Below are 21,657 nucleotides of genomic sequence, written 5' to 3'. Positions count from 1 at the left end.
CATCAGTTTGAACCTCAGAGATTTTTTTAACCTCGCCCGGCTTCCATGGAAATTTGGGTAGGCCAACATAATTTTGAGAAGCCTTCTCGGAGGTATATGGTGTATGTTTGTACATTTTTTTCAAGCTGCTGCATAAAACATTCTTCAGAGAACAATGCCATTCTGGAAGAAGCTGACAGATTAAATTAATACATAATCAACCGTTGACTGTTTACTTTACCATAAGAGTATGTATATTGACACACTTCGGAACCGACAACTTGTCATTGGACTGTTTTTCTTCTGAAGAGTTTTGAAAATGTCGGAGCTATCTTTAGGTGAGTGCAACATTGTTGAGTTGACCACCGTTTAAATAAAGCTCTCGTTGCCAATCTGGTAACCAACTTTTCTAACTCACAAAATATGAAGAAAAACGAGCAAATAGCAAACTATATGAAAATATTCTTATTTATGCAAAAACACTTGAATCAAGTTTTTTAAACTAACAAAAAGTAAATGTAGTCAAAAACAAACACAAGACAGAAAAATAAAAATCAGGATTATTAACGTTCTACTAATAGAAAGGCGTTTAAAATCACAGGTTGTCAGAACGGTCAAAAAAATACTTTAAACATCTTCAAAACGGTAATATAAAAAATGGTAAACTGTATATTGATATTTGGAATCAGAATAAAGTATCCCCGACAAGATTGTTTGATAATACTTCGATAAGGACGTTGATTTTACAAAATACTTCGTTTAGGCAGCGGTATGCCGTGTTGATTAAAATCGTCAATACCGCGAATTTTTCCAGTTTCTGGCAAAATTAAGTTTACACTTTCGGAAGCTTAAGAAAAAAAAACACATTCCTAACAGTTTACATCAACGGTTCTTAAACTTTTTTTTACCGCGGAAAAACATTTTCGCATGGACCAGAGTAGGCAAGAAATATCCAAAACATATAAACTTCACAAATCTGATGTTTCCGGGTAAAAAATGTGAAAGTGAAATAGAGTCAAATTACATGCAGTGCAAAAACGTTTTTTCTTTTATCAGGCTATTTTCTTAAAAGAATTGATGACTTTTTAACTATACAATAACATTTCAATTGTGCCTTGATGGACCCCCTTAAACTAGTTCACGTAACCCCAAGGGGTCCACGGACCCAAGTTTAAAAACCCCTGGATTTGATAGACGAAGTGATTCTGATTATCGACTGGGCAAAAAACTATAGCGATAGTCAAATCAGTGTCCTTGAGTTGCACTTCGCAAATATGTGATTCTCGAAAAAGGTTTGTAATAAAACATTGGAGTTTAGTTAGATATTATTTTTTAACAAGGTAAAATAAATCTACTATTTAAAATAAAATACATTTTTAAATCAAACTGTAGCAAAAAATAAAACGTGTACACCTTAGGGCCCGACTACTGCGCATGCGCAAGCAATAGGCACCTGGTTATGTCACAGTGGTTACAAATTGAAGTAAACCGTACTTGAAACAACGCAGGTAAAAATTGGTTTGAACTGGCAACTGGGAGCGACAAAAAAGGAACATAATAAACAGTGATGTCAATTCAGTATAAAAAACGCACAGTAAACAAAACAAGAAAAGTAAAGGCAATCGGAACTTGAAAGAAAAACAAACCCATACCAAAAGGCATGAATGTTTTTTTTAGGTATTTTGAAAACCAGCAAAGTATAAAACTACACCTAGGTAGCAAATTGTGCAAAGTTTTGAATAAAAAAGCAAACTAACAACTCCAAGTAAAATATGCACCGGTCAAGGTCAAATATTAGCGTTCAAGGTCATTTGTTTTTTGTCAAGGTCAAAAAGCTGGACACAAAAGTAAAAAATCACGTCTACGCGCAAGGCAACATTCCTGTCATGTTAAATAAACTAAAAACAACGCGTAACATCCCAAAAGTCAAGGTCACACGTGACGCTATCCAAGGTCAAGCGTATAGAGGTCATTTTGACCTTGACTTCTTCCCACCAGTCTTGGTGTATTTCCGCACCAGCTTATCGGCATAAGCCTGCTGCTTCTGGCTCAGACCCAGGCGCACCTCGCCGTCCATGTCGTCATCGTCGACAATGACGTCATCGTTAATAGTGACGTCACGCATCAGAGCCGGCATGCGCACGCCGGCGTTGGTCTGCAGCTGGCGCAGGAACTCAACGCGACCCACGTGATCGCGCACCGTCGACACGGACGATTGTTCCGTCGATGTGACGTCATCGTCGCGAGGTTTTCGAGTCTGCAACAAAAACAGTTTTGGTTGTGCAGAATGCAACAGGCAACGGTTTTATGGTTGTTTCGCTTTTCATATATCTTCTAATCTTTATCCTCTTAATCTTTCCCAAAAAGCATGCCGAGTTCCTTCAACTATACATTAGAATAAAAAGTATAAAATCGATTAAGGAAATCGTTTTTTATACTTAGTATTCAACAATAACCAAAACCAACGCTCGTTGGCAAATTTACCTAAAAGATAACCTATCGGCACAAGTAGCACTGAATAATAAGCAGAATATTGCAAACTTATCGAAATACCTCCTTCGCAGCAACAACCGGCTGCATTCTCTCGCCTCGAACTTGGCGCGTGTCCGTAGCTCTACCCAGCGGCGGGAGAAATCGTGCGACGGTCGCCACTTGGTGTCGCGCGCGCGGCACAGGGGGAGGATCGGAATCCATGGGAAGAGTAGAAGCGGGAAGCTGGCTGTCAAAGTTGCGGAACTTCTCGTAGACTCCGGCGCGATCGCAGGGAAGGTCCGAGAGTTGGAGGCTTCGCTCCGAGACGCCAGAAGAGCGATTTGCAACATCCGCAGCTGATGAGGACCTCAACGTGCGATCCCTGAACTTGACTGGAGGAGAAACGGCCGGATACCTGGATGAAATCCAGGATGAGGACTTTTCCGCCAAGGAGGAGTTGCTTGGAAGATCCAGGGAGCTTTGATCTCTTCGTAAATCTTCTGCCGCGTTTTTAAGGATGCTCTTTCCCGGCGAAAGGCTTCGCGATCTTTCGCCGACTTTCGCGCCGCACGCGGGCGCCACCCAGCGGGCGCTGTCAGGATAATCGTCGGAGTAAGGGGATTCCCCTTTTGCGGCGCTCGTCGCAACCGAGGTAAATCCCCTTGAAGCAAAACTGATCGGCGAAGGCTCCGTTCTGGATCGCTGATGATTTCTCCCGACGACTGTCGCGCTCTCATCCGTCCGTTGGAGTGAACCGCCGCTCCTCTCATGCGCTTTGCTGGAGTGATCGGACAAGGAAAGCATCCGACCGATTCCATCCATGTTTTTGATGTACTCGTCCGTGTAGGCGCTCTTGGCCAGCTGACGAACATCCAAAGGCGATAAACGCTTATGCTCACTACCTCTACCTAGCGACTGGCGTTCAACCGATTGACTGCTGCGTGGTGGCGTTAAGAGTAGCGCTCTTTTTGCGCCTAGACTTTCGCGTTTCAAAGTGTTCGCTTCATAACTTTCGGGCAACAGCTGTTTGATGACGTCACCCCTCGGTTTGGGCAACTCGTACGGAGAGGTGTGACGTCGGTGGTGATGACGTTGCGTTGACGTCATAGGGCCGTGTACGTCGGTGGCCGAACGGCAGGCCCTGGCCAACGAGTCGCCCGTCGTAATCGCCCCGTCTTCGCGAATACCGAGTGACGTCATGGATCGAGGTCGTGACGTCATCGATTGCGTCAGCTCGTTCGAGTTGTTGCTAGGGTTACCGAGGCTTTCTGCGTTATTGTCGTTGGTGATTCGCTGTAGCAAGGTCTCGTAGCGTTTCTTGAGTAAACTGTAATCTTTCTCCAGGAGCACTTTGTCCATTGTGAGCATTTGCAGCTCTGCGGTGAACAAAAAAATAAAGGGGTTAGTCAGAAATTACGCTATAAGCTGCATTTTAGTTCTCTCAAATCAGATTAGAAATACAGAATTTCTTAATAAAACGGAATCAATTTAATTTAAATCGCTAATTATACTAAACAGAATGTGAAGGGTAAATATGTGTACCCTAATTTTTATGCCTTTCAGCATAAAGCATATGATTTTAAGACTGAAAAAAAAGTACCTACAAGTCATTCGGACCAAAGAGCTCAAATTATTGGTTTTGACAGACAGACTAAAAATGCCGTTGGATAAAGTAGCAGCCGGAATCTGCTCTAATTCATTAAATTAGAAAACTAGAATTATCTAGTTGTCCGTTTGCAGCAAGTTTTATCATTTAATAGTAAAACAGGCAAAGGGGCGGAGGTTTAAAAGCATGATGCTGCATACAGGGCATTTTCTTGGATGGAAATTAAATTGGAATCAAAAGCTGAGGGAATTGTTTACAACACTGGTTAGCAGTCATGGTAAAGAAGACTTAACATAAACTGAAACACGGCAATTTAGAGTCAACCATTTCACGTTTTGTGCGCAGAATACAAACTTTCAGAATACAAAATGAAATGAAACGGTAGATCGAGTTAAATTAATTTGCTCAAGTCACCATGACCGACACAACTGACAATTTAGGTAGGCCAGGGATTATCCGCACATGTGAAACGTGTTATTTTCGCTCGATAATGGCTCAGACACGAATTCCGAAGGGGTAATTTAAATCGACGATGTGGATAACTCACGAGCTACAATGCGAATCGCATTTTTTACATTTTTCCCAAATAAAGGTGAAGCATAATGGTTGAAGGTTGTAGTATGACGTAGTAGTTAGAATATCAAAGCCTATACAGAAGTATTTTGAAAGTTCCGAATAACTCCTTATTTATTTTCAACAACATCATGTTGAAAATGAATAAAGGGTTGTTCAAAAAGTTTAAAATGACACCTACTTCTGTATGGGCTTTAATATTCTTACTACGCCAAACAAAGGTGTTATTTATTTTTAATATATACCTTAAAATGCTGAAAAATAAAATATGTGGTAATCGACTTTGACACATTGACGTTAAGTTTTCGTTAAGTTCAAGCGATTAAAATGTATTTAACGTTAATGAAGACGTAATTTCACGAACTAGTATACTTGCCAATTTTAATAAAAATACTAAAGCAATCATATTCGACAAAATTGACCTTTCGTTGTGACTTATTGTCGAAACGTTTGTGAACAAAAACGCATAGATTGGCCTAAGATTGAAACTATAGCACATGATTGAGCATGAGCAAAAGGCATAACATGGGATTTACATACTTTAACACATTGTATCACTTGTTTTTTGAGTCATGTAATCGCGTTCTTTATCCAGTGTTTCTTAAACTGGTGAATGATTCACCCCAGGGTGAACAAAATTTTTGCAGGGGTGAACCAATCAAAAGGGGTAAATAAGGGTGAACCGTCAGCTCTGCAGTAAATCGACTACTGAACCGGTGTTTTTTGGTGTTTTTTTGCTTATAGTAATAGTGAAGTTGGTTTGCACTGAGTGTTTAAGTACAAAAATTTGGTGCCTGTGTTTTGTTCTTTTGTAGCTTTATATTTCTGGACTCGAGAAATTGTAGATTTTCAATGATAAAACTTAGCTTGAGTTTATCTTAACAAAAATCGAAACAACCTAAATCATTTTGTGCTGTAATATATAGACGAGATAGTTTTATCATATCATTAGACAAGGGTGAATGAAGTCTGGAGATCGATGCTAGGGGTGAACAAAACTAAAAAAGTTTAAGAAGCACTGCTTTATAGTATTTCAAGTTGTTAGATTTGTTTTGCCAGTTAAAAAAGGTAGTCCACGTTTAAATAATGTTTCTGATTATACGTAGTTAGGGTTATCAATGCACGTATAGAAGGGGTAGTAACATTTTTCGAAACGTTCACAAAATGCTACCTACTTATGGAATTTGATATAGCTCTATCGGATTTGATATTTCTATTACGTCTAACTAAACCTCCAACCATTGGGCTCCACAAAGTTTATGATTACAGTTTGTTGGTTTTCGTCGTTTTTTTGTACATATTATAATATATTCAAATATTGTTTACAGCTAAAGGCAGTAGTTTTCAACCAGGGTTCCGCTAGTACAGGCCAGGGGTTCCGCAATTTATAAATTGTGTAGCTAATTGAGGTGTGTTTATTACACTGGGGTTCCTCGAGCCAGTGGAATGTTTCCATAGGGTTCAACTCCAGCAAAAAGGTTGAAAAGCACTGGCTAAAGGTAAAACAGAGTTTGGTAAAGTTTTCGAACAAAGTTTGATATCATCTTGATTGAGACGTTTTGATACGCCCTTATAAATATGATTTCGACTTACTCGATCTTTTTGGCTTTGCGGGTCATTATCAAGCTACAACACACATCAGTACGTGCCCGAGAGTTCGACAATTTTAAATATTCTGGGTAACATATTTCGAAACGTTCAAAATGTTACCTACTTCTATATGGGCTTTGATGTTCCCAGTACTTCTAACTAAGACGCCTAACCATCATGCTCCAAAGTTTAAGATTATAGTTTTCTTGTTTTTTTAGGGTAAACACTTTCCAAAGAGACTAAAGTCATTAATAATCTTGTTTATCCAATTCCAAAGGCGAGGTCAATTTTATCACAAAACTTCCATCATGTTTATAATAAGTGCAAGGCAGTATTTAGTAAAATTTTATCTCTTTTTGTCCAGAGCGTCACCAAATCAATTAACTACCTGCCTTCATCTTTGATCTAATCTTGGTGTTTTCTTTACCGAACCTTGCAAATCGTACCAATATAATTATGTCAAGTCCAATTTCATAGAAGAGGTCAATTTTATCACAAAACTACCAGCATGTTTAAGTTAAGGGCAACACAGCATTCAGTATTGCAGAATTCTACGCGCACCGCATGGAGTTGCATGGTCTGAAGAATTTGGACGACCAAACAATATACTGGCTGGCCAATATCTGTCCCAAAATCTAGCCCGGAATAATGGAAAATCTTGGCTCAAACGAAACGAGCATTCAGTAAAGTGTCACAAACGAGTCACCATACAAGTAACCACCTGCGTTCATCTTCGATCTGATTTTATTGTTTTCTTGCGCGATCTTTTGCAGAGAATCGTCGACCGCCCACTTTCTCGTGACGTCACTACGCTCTTTGTTCTTGTACTCTTGAAGTTCGCTTTCAAGTCTGAGTAGAAGTTGCTCAGAGTTAAACGTATTCTTTAATCATTTCACAGTTTTTTTTTGTTTGTTTTGCTTTTTTAGTTAAAAAACTTCGCACGAAACGTGTTTTTTTCTATGAAGTCATTTAATTTAAAAAAAATGTACTTTATTAAACAAAATAAATAAATAAATCATTTGTTACTTTTTCAAATAACAAATTACATGTCGTTTATAGAGCTTTATTTATTATTTGCAAGGATTTAAGCTCAGATAGTTACGTAATCATTTACCCCAAATGGATAATATGTCTTTTTAAGGGGTAACCTAACATGGGTGAGATACTACTTTATCCACTTGATAGCAAAAACGTACTATCAACTGCTATAGTTTTAATGAGCAGTCGTTTATAACACAGTTTTTCAACCAATGGGCCGCGACCCCAAATTCGGGTAGCGTGTGATTTCTTTCTCTGGTAGTTTCGGTATCAAAAAATACATGTCTAATATTAAAAACATTTTAATTTACTTATGTTGTCTTATTTCTGTTTTGCTCGCTTCAAGTTGACAAAAAGTTTAAGTAAGAGAATCGGGTAGCCAAGGCGTCTCTGCTATTCTTACGCTAGCATTTTGGTCGCCACAAAAAATGTTGAGAACACATGGTTTATAGCAGAGGTGTCCAACAAGCGGCACGCGTGTCACATGTGGCACGCGACCTAATAAAAAATGGCACGCAAGCTCCCCCCCTGAAAAGTACTAATTGGTATTCAACCAATTGTAATGGATTATTCACAATATAAAAAATCGCGGCAATTACTACAACTAACAATTATTTCTGATGCTATATACTATTTTTGTTATTGTAAAACAAACGCTTTTATATAAGAAAGAATTAGTAACTAAACTTTGGCACGGGAAGAAGTTATGAGATAAAAATTGGCACGTCGACAATCGGCATGTTTAAGTTGGACACCCCTGGTTTATAGGCTTATAGCAGTGCTTAGCAACCGGTGTGCCGAAACCATGCCGATGGACCAATAGTTTATGGGTTATCGGTGTGCCGCCGCCTTTTCTTAGCTCTTTTAGTGTGTCGCAATTGAGAAAAGGTTGCGAGCACTGGTTTATAGCTCTAATGAACAAGATCAGGGTTGTCCAACTCAAATAGCCGACGTGCCAATTTTTATTTTTTAACGTATTCCCGCGCCAAAGTTTAGCAACTATTTTTTTTTCTAATATTAAAAGCGCTTTTATACATAAAATAAAAACAGTATAATGTTATAATATCAGAAGTAATTGTTTGTTGTCGTAATTGCTGAGATGACAATTGGCTGTATAACAAATTTAGCTTTTTTGGCAATTGACTGTATTTTGGGCTAGGGCTTGCGTGTCATTTTTTATTAGGTCGCGTGCCACATTTTCCACGCGTGCCTCATGTTGGACACCCCTGAACTAGATATTACGTAAGTCATGCGCAGGTTTCATCACTAATGAGTTGCACTTTCGAATTTGTTTAAAAATATTTACTACCAAAATAATCCCAACTCAAGACTGCATTGATTTAACCCAGTGTTTCTCCATCCATGGATCTCGACCCCAAATTGGGGTCGCTGTTTGATTTTGTTGGGTCCCCGACTGTAGTAGTCTCACTTGGTTAGCTTCGTTAGGATTTGTTCAAGATTTCTCCAATGCTTGAAAAATGGCGGGAGCAATGCAATGACTTTGCTATTATTAACTATTTTCGAACTGATTTATTGTCTCAAATACGCTTAGTATTGAGTCGCCACGACAAAAAGGTTGGAAAACACTGAATTCTAACCTCTTTGAGATCTTCTTGAGTTTTTCGAACTTGTCGCACAGGAGGAGGACTTCCTTCCTCTTGTAAACGTCCTTCTTCTCAAGATCCTCGCATCTCGACAAAGAGCTCCGACTCTCATCACTTGCAGCTCGGATTTTATCTGAAACAATCAGAGAACGAAATAAGGATAAATTTTAAATGGAGAATTCGTAAATTTTTCATTTTTCATATTAAAAAAAAAATGTTTTTCTTAGAAATACAATGGAAGCCAAAACTTACTTTTTAAGTATACAAACTGCTGCTACCAGGCATAGTAATTTAAATCAAAATACAGCTCCTTTGGTAATTGTAGTTAATTACAAATACCAGAGGAGCTGTTTTTGTTTTATTTATACTACTTTTTAAAGTTTGGGTAAAAGCACGTTCTCAAACTTACTTAGCTATAAATTGTTAATTAAAAAAAAATAATTTTTTTTACAAAATTTTTCAAAAAAAATTCGAATTTGTCGGCGTTTTTTAAGTTTTTTTTTTAGTAACTTTTCAACAAATTTCTTGTTTAATTTTGTGTTGTGTCTGCAAGGATTTCGGGGATTCGATCAGCAACAAAGCCATACGCAAAATATCGTCGACGAACCTTGGAATTCTTGCAGCTTCTCGTCTTTTTCGACTAGCAGGAGATTGAGCTCATTCAGGCGTGACGTCATGCTCTTGTTTTCCGCTTCCAGCTCGCGTATTTGACGTTTGTGCTCGAACACGCTGTAGCGAAAAAAAAGTGTTCAAGAATGGACTCGGGTAAATAGAATGGGAACCCATGCAAAAAAGAATGGATTGATCAATTTTATATTTGATACAAGGAAAAAAGTTTCGAAGAAAAATGTCTATTTGCATCAGGTACCAAAATTTATTAAAAAAAAATATTTATAGTCATTTGAAAATGTTTGTCAATATTAGGGCTGCGGAGTCGGTTTAGAACAAATCTAGTCTGACTCCACTCAAAAAATAACACCGGGTTCGACCCCAGGCTAGAAAATAGTCGCGATTCCGACTGAAGCCAAATCAATCGACTCTATCGAGTCCCAAATTCGGCTCCGACTTCGCAGCTCTGGTTATAATGCTAGTTTTGAGTCGATCAGAACGGTAGCCTTGGAGTACATAACACAAAAGTTTTAAACACTTTTCAAAAATGGGCCTAATGAAAAAGTGGAAAGGAACTATAGAGTTGTACGGTATTCACGGTAATATCAGATCGGAGCCAATACCCGGTGCCAAAGGGTAGTATTGGTACTCGTCCGATAGTCGGATAGTATTTGTGCCAGAATTTCAGCCATGATTTGCGATTCAACGCAGCGATTTAACTTAAAAAGGTAAATTTGTCGAAAATTATAGTTGACGAACAACTGTAGGTAACTAAACTTCTTCACCAGATCACCATAAAGCAAATTTTGGCCTAATACCTTGGAAATAAGGCCTTTGAATATATTTCAATTTCACCTATTAGCAATAACGTCATTTTGTATCGGAGAAAATAACAAACATCCCTATAAGAAACTATGAAAACATATAGGACGTAGGGTACACTATGCACGGATCGGTAATGTAGCTTAATAATAAATTGCAAAGTCAAAAAGGTCGAGTACACATTAACTGAAGTTGATACAAGCTCGTATCGAAACGTCTTAATCAAGATGATGTCGATCTACTCGACCTTTTTGGCTTTGCAATTTATTATTAAGCTATATAGGACGTAGCTCTATAAATGAACTATTGACAAAAATTTGAAGCACAACCTGCTTGCCGACTGTTCAACTTGTTGGCTGGTTACGTCTTTTTCAGGTGACATCTAATTAAATAAAGAAAAAAAATAACATTTTAAAATCAATGACCACATCTGTACAACAAAATTAAAAAAAATCTTTCAAGTTTGTCCTATACCATGAACTCAAATTTAAGAGGTAAACCTTATAAATCAAAATAATATTTTTTTGTTATTATTTTAATAGTAGTTCAAAAAAACACACGCGACACATTTCTGAAAAATAGGGATTAACAATTTTTTGAGTATTGTAAGTCGGTGGTTCTTAAACTTTATTTTAACGCGGAACCCCTTTTTTTCAGTAAACATTAAACATTCTTGGAGTCTATAAATCAAGTAATAATCACCTCGTTAGAGTGATTCATTTTCTTTAATTGATTTGCAATTTTTTCCAGTTGTTCTCTTAAAAGCTGATTTTCTTCTTTCGTTTCAAGGAGCTTCTTTTGAAGATGCTCTGTCATAGATGAATTACCCACCTCTGAACCTTTCAAGCGCCTAAACATGTGTATTTATAAAAAAACGTGAACAAATACATACATTTGCCTTGGTCTACAAATGATTACCTATTTCGTTAATCTGTTCTATAAATTTGTACATGGGTGTTTCTAATCAAAGTACAAGCAAACAAGTGGAAAACTTAAACCCAAATAAAATGTAAAAAAATTATATTCCTTTTTGCAATGGAAAAAGCTAACAATTATATATTTTCCAACTACCTTAAAAAATTACATTTTTGGGGTTGAAGTATATTTTTATTCCAAAAACAAACGTTTTTACTAATCGACATTTATATTTAAAACCTGGCCAAATACCTTTGCTTTGATATACTTGTTTTTAATAAGTAAAGATTTTTCGAACCAGGACCTCAAACAACTCGTTTTTACCTGTTTAATTTCACATTCTCGTCTTGCAGTGAAAGCAGGGCATCCTCTAATTTTTCGCACTTGAGTCTGATGACCTCTGAGTACGGGGTCGTGACCCCGTCAGCGGGAGACTTGACCTCGTCGTTGATACGGTAACCATTCTGCTGACCCCGAAGTCTGCGCACTTCCTGGATAAGAGCCGATTCCCGAAGTCGAGCGTCCTACGTAAAACCGTAGCCAGTAAACAACAACATATTACATTTAGGGATATGCGATAGTATAGAAGCGGATCCAATACCGATGCCGACTTTTGAATGAAAAATTAAATGTTCTGCGATTCGAGGCAGAGATTTCTAGCTTATTTCCTGGTTTAAATCAGATGTTTTCAACAAGTGGGTTATGTGAACATTTCGAGGTGGGCCACAAAAAGCTGGATTTATTGAAGAGCTTAGTTTTAATTGTGTCATATGCAATTTTACAGAATAATTGGCTTGGGGAGGAATTGAGAAGGTATGTAAATGAAATGTAAATATATTGTTTAGCAGCAAGTATCTCACTAATGCACGTTAGCATAAATAATTCTAATCTGTTTTGAAATATGTTCTGCCTATTTTTTAGTATAAACCTATTTTGTGGTTTGGTCTTTCATAAAATCTATTTTTTGTCTTTTCATAAAATCTGTACAGATTTTTTGTGCAACGAACATGGGCCACGAAATAAAAAGGTTGGGACCCACAGGTCTAAACTGACCCGAGCAGTACTTTCTTTCCACATATTTCAAAGCATTTAATCTTCTCCCGTTTACATATGTAATTATTTCTAGAATATATAAAAAAAAATTAATCCATTTACAATTCAGCCTTTTGATCGTTTGCTACATGTTGTGTATATTTTAGCAAACGAAGAATGTTAAATAAAGCAAAACAGAACAACTGCCGTTATGATCTTACAACCAAAATTCAAATTTTGGCGTTACCGCGTTGGATAGCGGCTACAATCAATATGAAGGGGCATGGAATTGTTTAACCAATAAGTACAATACAAGAGAGCTACACAGAGTCAACAAGCATAAATTAATTCAGGGCTTGAAAGTCCGTGTTTACCAAATACACAATCTGGTGTTGGTTGCTATAGTGATATCATCAAACTGATTTTAGCGGTTGACCATATTGATAATACTCAGCGGGGGGTAAATGGATCAAGGTGGCTGGCTATAAAGACTTATATCACCCGTTTGATGGTGAATGCGGATGTAGTATATATATGGACCGACAATGTGGTTTGGATTTGAAATTTTTTGGTGTAGCCAGGATGATTGAAATCTAAACACTGCCCTCAACCCCAATATATGTGGCCCACAGAACAATGGTTAATTTGGTATTCTCTATTTATGTGCATTACGGAGGTTTCGTAAAGTGTTCGCATTGCATCCATAAATGTAATAAAAAAAAACGAAAATATACAATAAACTGTATTTAGGTTTAACAAATTATATGAATATTCTGCTGTGTGGCGCATAAAAAAATCTTAAACAAATATTTGAGGATTTAAAACCATCCAGGTGTAACTAATGAAATGATATTTTACACTATGAAATCTTAAACTAAGATGCGTGAACCACTTGGGAGTTCGTGGACTAGTCTAAGGGAGTATATGAAGGACTAATTAAAATCTTGGTGTATAATTAACCAAAATGGAAACAATTTTTTACAAAACATTGTTTAATAGAAAATTGCTTTAGCAGCCGCCTTCTCATTAAATGTATTTATACTCAATTTCGCATTTATTCGACCAAAAACAGAATTTTTCATTAGTCTACTCTACTGGTTATATGATGTCAAATTATGCTCCCTAAAAATTTCATGCTGACTTTGCCGAAAAATTTGTACGGGTCCGGGTTAAAAAAATTTAAGAACAATGTCTAACATACTTAAAAAATTTTGACAACTTTGAGCCAACCTGCAAATCCATTTTTAACTGCTCGCCAGTTCTGGAAATCTTTTCCAGGAGTCCGATTAACTCGTCACTAGCATTCCCAGTGCTGTCCAGGCCACTAGCGGTGCCGTTGAGCGCACTGCTATAGGCCAAACGGGCCAGGACTTCCGACAAGCTCATACAGCCGCTGGATGGCGCCACAACACTGAAGTTTTTCGAAGAGGGGCTTTGAGAGTTCTCTGCAAGTGAAGGCAGGGTTGATAAAGAAGGAAGAGTCTATTTGCCGGGCTCGCCTGTTTAGCGAACTTAGAAATTAGGACTTCTGTAACCTGATCTGCACAATTACAATACGATTTATTACCAAAGCCGGTTACAGTAGTGCTAATTTTGAAGTTCGGTAAATGGGTGGGAAAACTTGGGCGCTGGTCTAAAATCCTACAACAACGAACATTATTTGGGTTAGGGTGCGGGTTAGGGGTAGGTTAAGCAGTAATATTACATACTAAATGTAATATTACTTCACCCTCACTGACCCAAATACTAAGCGAAACCCGAACCCAGATATTGATGCGAAGAGGTACTTCTTAGTTGCAAACTAATTCTACAGCTGTTTACGGAACTTTAAATATCAAACTTCGGAGACCCGCTCATTCTTTCATATATGGAAAATGGATCGGTTATCGTACTTTGAATTTCGGAGTTCGGTAACGGGTCAAATAGCCTTTTCTAAGAAAAAAAATTGCATCCGCCAGTCGGGCTAGGGTCTAGCAATAAGCACTTGTCTACACTCGCCATAATGTTTTGTTGTAGTTAAATAAACGTGATCTTGGAGGATTTAACATTATATGAATCATATTAAGTCCATAAGGTCGGATAACAACCATTTTTTGCGAAGGACATTTTCTTAACCCTAAAAGGATTTTTTGAGGATATGGCTCAAAGGGAGTGTATAATAAAAGTGTACACTGTAAGGATTTCGTTTTTGTACGATGGTTGTAAAAACAGGATGTTCTTGAGCATAACTATACAACTACCCTGTAAACAAATTCTGAGTGCAATTATTCTTTATATATCTTTCTAGTGGTTTAGCAATTCCGAAATATATAACCAAGATTTGATAAACAAACATTAAAATCGAAAGAACATCGTAAAAATATATTACAAAAGCTTCCTATAGAATCCTATACCATTTTAAAATGCTCCTTATCTTATTGTTTTGCACTAAGGATAATTTAAGTAATTGGTGAAATTTACACAAAAAAATATGACGATTTAGTATTTTGTTTGCGTTTTGTTCGATATCACTGTACAGTGTACATGCGAATTAAATGAAATTCTGTTACATATTTTACCATTTAAGGGTGCAAAAGATGTCGGAACAGCATCGGACGATGGAGTAGGTGGAAGTGTTCCAGACTAAAAAACAAAGTTATTATCAGATACAGTGATATAAAATTAAACCTTAATTAACTAAACCAGGGGTGGGTAACTTATGACCCGCGGGCCAGATACGGCCGGCCAACGCAAATCATGCGGCCTGTGACCATTTTTACAAATTGGCTCGGCGCCATTTCTCAATTTTTTTGTTTATTAAAAACTACGTAAAAGCAAATTTTTGCGCTAATCTTGGTCTTGCTTGAGTGTAACATGTAGTTGGACCACTTTGTTAATTGCAAAATGCCCTAGTTTTATCCTCGATTATTAGACGTTGCGGTTGTTAAATTAAGATAAAGGCCAAACATTAAATGTGCATCAGTTAATTTTTTGCTGTTGTTTCAGCAAAGTAACCCCTAGTACACCAAAACTCACCGAACCGTATGACGGTCCCGGTATAGGTCGTAAGTTCGGACCTTACTGCAGAATAGTTGTTTTTCTAGCCTGTCCTGCTTGCATGATTGATCGACAGATTCGGCGAGTGTGCAATGGCTTTCGGTGTACTAATGATACATAAGCCGTAATCGTTGATCAAACTGCAACTTCCGAAGGGCACATTGGTTAACACACATATGTGTGTGCATGTTTTATTGAATAATAACCCCTAGTTCTTAACATATTTATGAGCACATCTGGTGATGAAGCCCTGAATCAGATGATAATTTTGCCAATATTACAGTAGCATGTTTACTTACGGCAAGACTGTCCTTGGTGGCTGATGCGATGTTGCTCTGGCTAAATGACTTGATTGGAGTAATCGGAAACGGGTACGTTTCAACCACTGGTTCACCTATACATCAAGTATTTGTACATAATAACGTCATAAAGTATAAATTCTTACAAATTAATTTTGTAGAAATTGATGTCACACACTGCTAAACTTAAGACTAATATAAAATACCTTGTAGAACTTAAGTAGCATTTTACCTGGACGCCTGATTTCTTCAAAACTTGGGAGTAAATTTCTTATCACTGAATCGTCTAAAAACAAAAACAAAACCCAAATAACTATTTAAGTTTGCTGAATTTTGCTTTTTGTTATACCCAAAAAGTTCTTCTCAACTGGTAGACTTACTTTAGTGGGCTGGGATATAAAAATGGTTAAGATTACTTGGTGCAAAAGCTATTTAAAAAAAGTATGACAATAATTATGCTGTAATTAACTTACACTAAGGATATTCACCTCAGATGTTTTACCTCTTATGCCAAGTATGCATGTTAGATAAATGAAACATAACTACAACTCATCCGATAATATCGAATCGGAGCCAGTACTCTATGCTAAGTGGTGTAGCATAAGTACTAGGATGAAACTAGAATGGTACTAGTGCCGAACCAATATCAAATTGATAGGAATTTCGACCATATTTGCAATCCAACACAGTGATTTCTGTCTTAAAAGGCAAATTATTCAAAAACATTTGGATAACAACTAGGAGTAACTATGCTTAGTAATATAAAGGCAATTTCGGGCCTAATACCTTAAAAAAATTGCTTTGAATATTTTAATTTATTCTGTTTTGCTCGTTTGAGCATATTACTGATGTGATTTGGTATCACATCTTATGGCAATACTTTTTGCCCAAAATATTGAGTATTGGTATCGCAATAAAACATTGGATATGCCTACCTCCAACTTTATCTTGCTTATTTAGAGTGCTTGATAAGGGGTGACGTTCAGGTGTAATTTGCTCTGATGTGGGGTCGACAAGATATCGGGATGTGGAAAGAACTAGACTCTTGGCAGACCTTTCCAGGGCTTTTTCATTTTCCTGCGTCTAAGTGAAAAGAAAGAATTAAAAGTGACACAAACTGCTACGGTTTAATCCTAAATACAAAAAGTGTAAATTTGACAGGCCACCAAACAATATACAACACAATTAAAGAGTGTTTTGTCTTTTTATTTAAACTTTTTAAAAACAACCATATTTTTTAGCAAATGTTGTGATTAATTTAATTATTTAATTTAGGTATTTCATGACTAAAGTGGAACAGAACTAACTAAGACTTGACCTTTAATAACCGTATAAGTTAAATAACAAACAACAGCATTTCAAGAGTTTTTTGTATTTTTATTGGCCTTGTTAGTAAACAAAGGTTTATATAATGTGCAAAATGAACAATTAAGGTAAATTTGAAGATTTTTTAAACAAAACTAAGTAACTTATGACTTGTTGTTAAAGGTGAGATGGAATTTATATTCCAATGAAATCAAGATTATGGACATTCAGATTTTTTTTAATCTAAAAATATAATTTTTGCCAACAGTGAAACAGAAAAAAAATCTATGATTTAACTTCAAAAGTTAACGAATTCATAAATCATGGCAGCACTTCAAAAACTCTTTTGTATTTTTATGGAAACTGTTATTAAACATAGGTCAAAAATTTGAAGATCTTTTGACTTTCAATAAACCAAATAGGTTTAGTAATTTATATAAAGTTACTAAGGTAAATATGATACACACTTATGACAGCACAGGTTTTTTAATGTGAACTGTTATTAAACATAGGCCACCATGAACAATTGGAGTCAATTTGAAGATAGTTTAAACAAATTGCTGTAATTTATGACTTTGTAAAAAAAAGAAAGAAAGTGTTAAAAGTGAGATTGATTTTATCACAGGAATGGAATTAAGCCAATGAAGCTGCCACACTTGTAACCATGGCTTCAGTATACAGTAAACAACAGTTGTTGAGCGCTGTGTTCATATTTACAAGTTAAGAGACAATGGAAAACACAACGGCCCCATTCATTCAGACACTAACTGAAATTCCACACCCGACTTGCTATCAAAAGAAACAACTAGTTGCTAGCAGAGCTCTGTTTTGTTGTGAAACACGAAAGCACGCCAAACAAGGCCTTGTGTTATACTACAATTTATTTATGAAAGCCAATATTGGGCTACCATTTAAAAACAGGACTGTCACCCATTTTTATGAAATAAATTTTAGGAATTTAAAATTTAAGGTTTTTAAAGACCTAAAATTACACCACTAAAGATGTTTTGAATATAATCTAAAAACAATCCGTGTAAATGTCATGGTTAACAAAAATGACAGATAGTTGTTTTACTATGGCACTTTTAAACACCTAAAATAAGGCTGCACATAAAATACATTCAAAGACGTTTGGAAAATTATGATGTTTTTTCAATACTTTCCATATGCAAACCAATACAAGCATTTAACGATTCAAAGACTTAGTGGCAAATATGTTAAAGACTTAAAAAAGAAGGCTTAATACCTTTTGTTTAGAATTAAAACATTGATTTGTGTTTTTAAAACTGGCCGAAAATTTTAATTAAAAAAATAAAAGTTTATACTACTCTCAGGCACATTCAAAGTCAGACTAAACTTAAGCCTGTTACCTTAAACTGCGATGTTTAGAACAAAAAAAATTCAGTAGATTGAAAACCAAAAAAGCAGGATATGTATGTAATTGAAATGTTTAAATCTACATTTACTTACCAAGTTAAATATTTCCTTTGTACTATTTCGTATTTGCTCAAAACACTCCAATTGGTGTTGCAGCGACTGTCGATAAAAACGTTTTTTATCAGATAAAAATAAAAGCAAAATAAAAGTGTTTTTATTAAAAAGCATTTATTTCTAATAAACACTATGTGATTTCTCTTGAACAACCACAGTGCACCAGGAGAACAACAAGGTAGCATCAACAACTAAATTATTTTAAAACTTGATAAAATTATTTTTAAACTTGGTGGTTTATTACCGCCTAAACAAACTCTCATTTATCTAAACTTTCCCTTTAAATTAAGGTGATCAAACAAAAGATTAAATCCACACTGCGCTGTATTTAATGCAAAGATGCACAGATAAGGTTCAGTCAAAACTTCTACAGTTTTGGCAAGGTAAACCGGCCAATGTTTGAAACACAACTGAAGGGGACCGTTCAAAAACAGTGAAACAAACATGCCCAGGCGTCAATCAAAAATGAATGTTTTCATATGGGCAAGTGGAGTCTTACAGAGTGAATGGAGATTAGCTTATCTGTGTTTGCGTTACAGAGCCAGGGTGAGGGCCTGTTTGTAAAGCACCAACAGAAGCGTGACTGTTCAATGGGATGCCACAGTTTTGGAGATGGGCCAGTCGCTGGTCTATTGTTGTCTACAAAGTGCCCTGCTTGTCGTAAATAATTTATTGCAGACCATTATCAAAAATAACAATAAATTCTCAGTAAAAATTCTACACCAAATTCACACCTTTTGGAATAGAATATAATTTTAGTGTCACCTAAAAATGTTGCTGGGAATTCTGATTTTTTATTTTTAACAAGGCTTGACAGTTGCATCAATGTACTGCATATCATCTATTGCATAAAAAAAACCTTTGCTTCACTTCAAATTTAAAAAATAAGAGAATATGCTGTCATAGAAATAGTGGTGTTAGGGGTTGTTAAATAAAACGGTGTTACAAATAAAATTTACAAAATGATGCCAGCCCAACTTTACTACAGCATTGGTAAAGAAAGCAATCCAAGGCATGTTTGAGTGCCGAAGTGGGTCAACTTACTTTAATTGCCGCCTGGGAAGTTGAATGGTGCTTCATGGCCGTTTCTATAAAACTTGAGTGCTCCGTCACTGCACAGAAACAAGTCAAGTAGATTAACCTCCCGCCACTTTAACGGGTGTTTTTAACAATTTACAAACTTTGGTACAAGATTTGCTCGATCACTCTTGTCGCACAAAAAAATGTCGGAAAATATGTGGAAACATTTTGTTAAACAGTTTTGGAAAAAAAATTTAACATCATTATAGCATAATATATAATAATTAAATAAAAACATACAAGCTATAAGAAAAATACTTTTTCAACAAATTGATATAGTACTTTAGTTAGTGACTGTTGTATTAATAAACCTTTTAGTTATACAATAATACATTAAGGTTGTTTTAGCATTAATATTGACACTATCTAGTTGCTAGCCCTTTACTAGTTAATGTTTATTTATATAAAATTTTAACATTTAATGCATATTTCATCCTTAAAAAAAAATTAAAAAGTATACAACTGAAAAATCTATCATCACCAAATAATTAATATATGAACTTACAATCCATTATTCCAAGATTTTATCCTTTTACCAGAAATGTTTTTATGTCATTTTTTTATAGTAATTAAATCTGGACCTAAAATTTTGAAAAAAGCAGTAACAATATTAGGTAACAAGACCTAATATTTAACTAAAAATTATTATATATATACTAAAATAGCAATGTTCAAAGTAGAATTTAGATGCTTATATTTAAATCTATATAGTATATTTATATGTAGTATTTAGGGTATTAAATTGTAAATATTACACAAGCAATTTGAGGTAGTTGATTTTACATTTTTATATTAAATATTTTATTAAACTAATTAATAAACACATAGAGAAGGTAATTAAATACAACTTTAAAATTAGATGATATATTATTAGGTCATATCCGAGTACCATGCATACAAAAAACTAGAAGTAACCTACATCAATCTTGTATAGATACTATAAAACCTTCGTAGGTATGAAACCTTTCCTTTTTCGTCAATAGTTTTTATGTAAATAAAATATTTAAATCAGAAATAAAAAAAATAAAAAATAAACAAGGAGGAATGATATAATACAAGGTACTATGAAAAGCGCAATTTGATTTCTTTTAGCAGATTGAACATGCACTGAAAAAACGAATATGTCCCCGATTTTACTAAACATAATAGTAGCAGGTTAAATTATGATAATAGCGAGATGAAGACCTTAGTTGCACCCAGTCACCCTAACTTTTTTAGGCCGCCCAACCACAAGATCACATTAAGATCTGTCATAATAAGAATATCAAAGCCCATACAGAAGTAGGTATCATTTTGGACGTTTTGAATAACTCTTTATTCATTTTCAACATAGAGAGAAGTCACTGATGGAAGTGTCAAAAAATGATACCTACTTCTGTATGGGCTTTGATATTCTTATTACGTCTTACTACAACCTCCAACCATTATGCTCCAAAGATCTGTCATATTTTTCTAAAGAGAATATAGGAAGACTTCTTAAATCGAGACCATTTGTCTAAATCTCAGTTTAGAGTACATGCAGATTATCGCAAAGCAAAAATATAACATTTTGCTAGGGGTTTCTGATGTAAACATAAAATTTTCAGCTGAAATTCCACGCCGAAATTCTGTGATATATACACCACAAATGCTATTTTTCATTGTAACACAGTGATAATTTACGCCAATAACGTCATGTGCGTGGTTTTGGGCAGCACGCCATGCCAAAGATCTTTGGACGGAAGGCACTGGAATGCAATTGGTTCCAGCAATCATAGAGATTTCAGTGTTAAAGGTGCGGATTACTGTTTAACTGTAAGTTTTAAAACACTGTAAAAATAGCCATTTACACAAACATCTCAGGACCACTGTGTTGGTTTCGGCAATAAGGCTTTTATGCACACAGGAGATGTTTTTAACTTAACAGGGCACGAAGATTAAAGCATGCAATTTACCAAGTCAGGTAGCATATCAATTTCAATGCTGGCCTAGAATTCTACAACTTGTTTATGGTAAAAAAACGAGTTGTAAAAATTGACATTGGATGGAAGATAAATATGGAAAAATAAAGATAACAATAATACTTTCAGACCCATCCAAAGCCAAATTATCTAGCAATATAAACCCCAAACGAAAATGTGATTCGATTCTAGACAAGCGCCGATTTTTTTGAAAACATCTTGGGCATGCAATCGGCCCAAAGGCCGGCTTACCTCTAAGAATACAT

At 35.8% G+C, this 21,657-nt stretch overlaps 1 protein-coding gene across 1 annotated transcript; it reads right to left on the bottom strand.

Annotated features, from left to right (window-relative positions):
- Nucleotides 1-1,665: 1,665 nt before the first annotated feature.
- Nucleotides 1,666-20,034, bottom strand: LOC146137501 (uncharacterized). Its single transcript, XM_083393787.1, has 16 exons — nucleotides 19,957-20,034; nucleotides 19,416-19,483; nucleotides 18,351-18,416; nucleotides 16,511-16,658; nucleotides 15,808-15,861; nucleotides 15,576-15,670; nucleotides 14,799-14,862; nucleotides 13,471-13,685; nucleotides 11,533-11,732; nucleotides 10,996-11,143; nucleotides 10,623-10,675; nucleotides 9,470-9,591; nucleotides 8,857-8,995; nucleotides 6,942-7,069; nucleotides 2,533-3,827; nucleotides 1,666-2,236 (listed from the first exon to the last, which is right to left on the bottom strand). Exons 1-16 carry the CDS (start codon nucleotides 19,961-19,963, stop codon nucleotides 1,949-1,951), a joined length of 3,090 nt encoding a protein of 1,029 aa, XP_083249913.1. The 5' UTR covers nucleotides 19,964-20,034; the 3' UTR covers nucleotides 1,666-1,948.
- Nucleotides 20,035-21,657: the final 1,623 nt, after the last annotated feature.

Source organism: Ascidiella aspersa, chromosome 7 (genome assembly GCF_963924565.1).
Source record: "Ascidiella aspersa chromosome 7, kaAscAspe10.2, whole genome shotgun sequence".
Lineage (NCBI taxonomy): Eukaryota > Metazoa > Chordata > Ascidiacea > Phlebobranchia > Ascidiidae > Ascidiella > Ascidiella aspersa.
Note: the sequence above shows the minus strand (reverse complement) of the source record. Positions and strands in the feature narration are given on the sequence as shown.

Bases quoted from the DNA above. Each gene is read 5' to 3' on its own strand.
- LOC146137501 (XM_083393787.1), bottom strand. The intron at 14,863-15,575 runs GTAAGTAAACAT...TTTGTTTTTTAG, and splicing joins CCACCAAGGACAGTCTTGCC to TCTGGAACACTTCCACCTAC. The intron at 10,676-10,995 runs GTGATTATTACT...TTATTTAATTAG, and splicing joins AAATGAATCACTCTAACGAG to ATGTCACCTGAAAAAGACGT.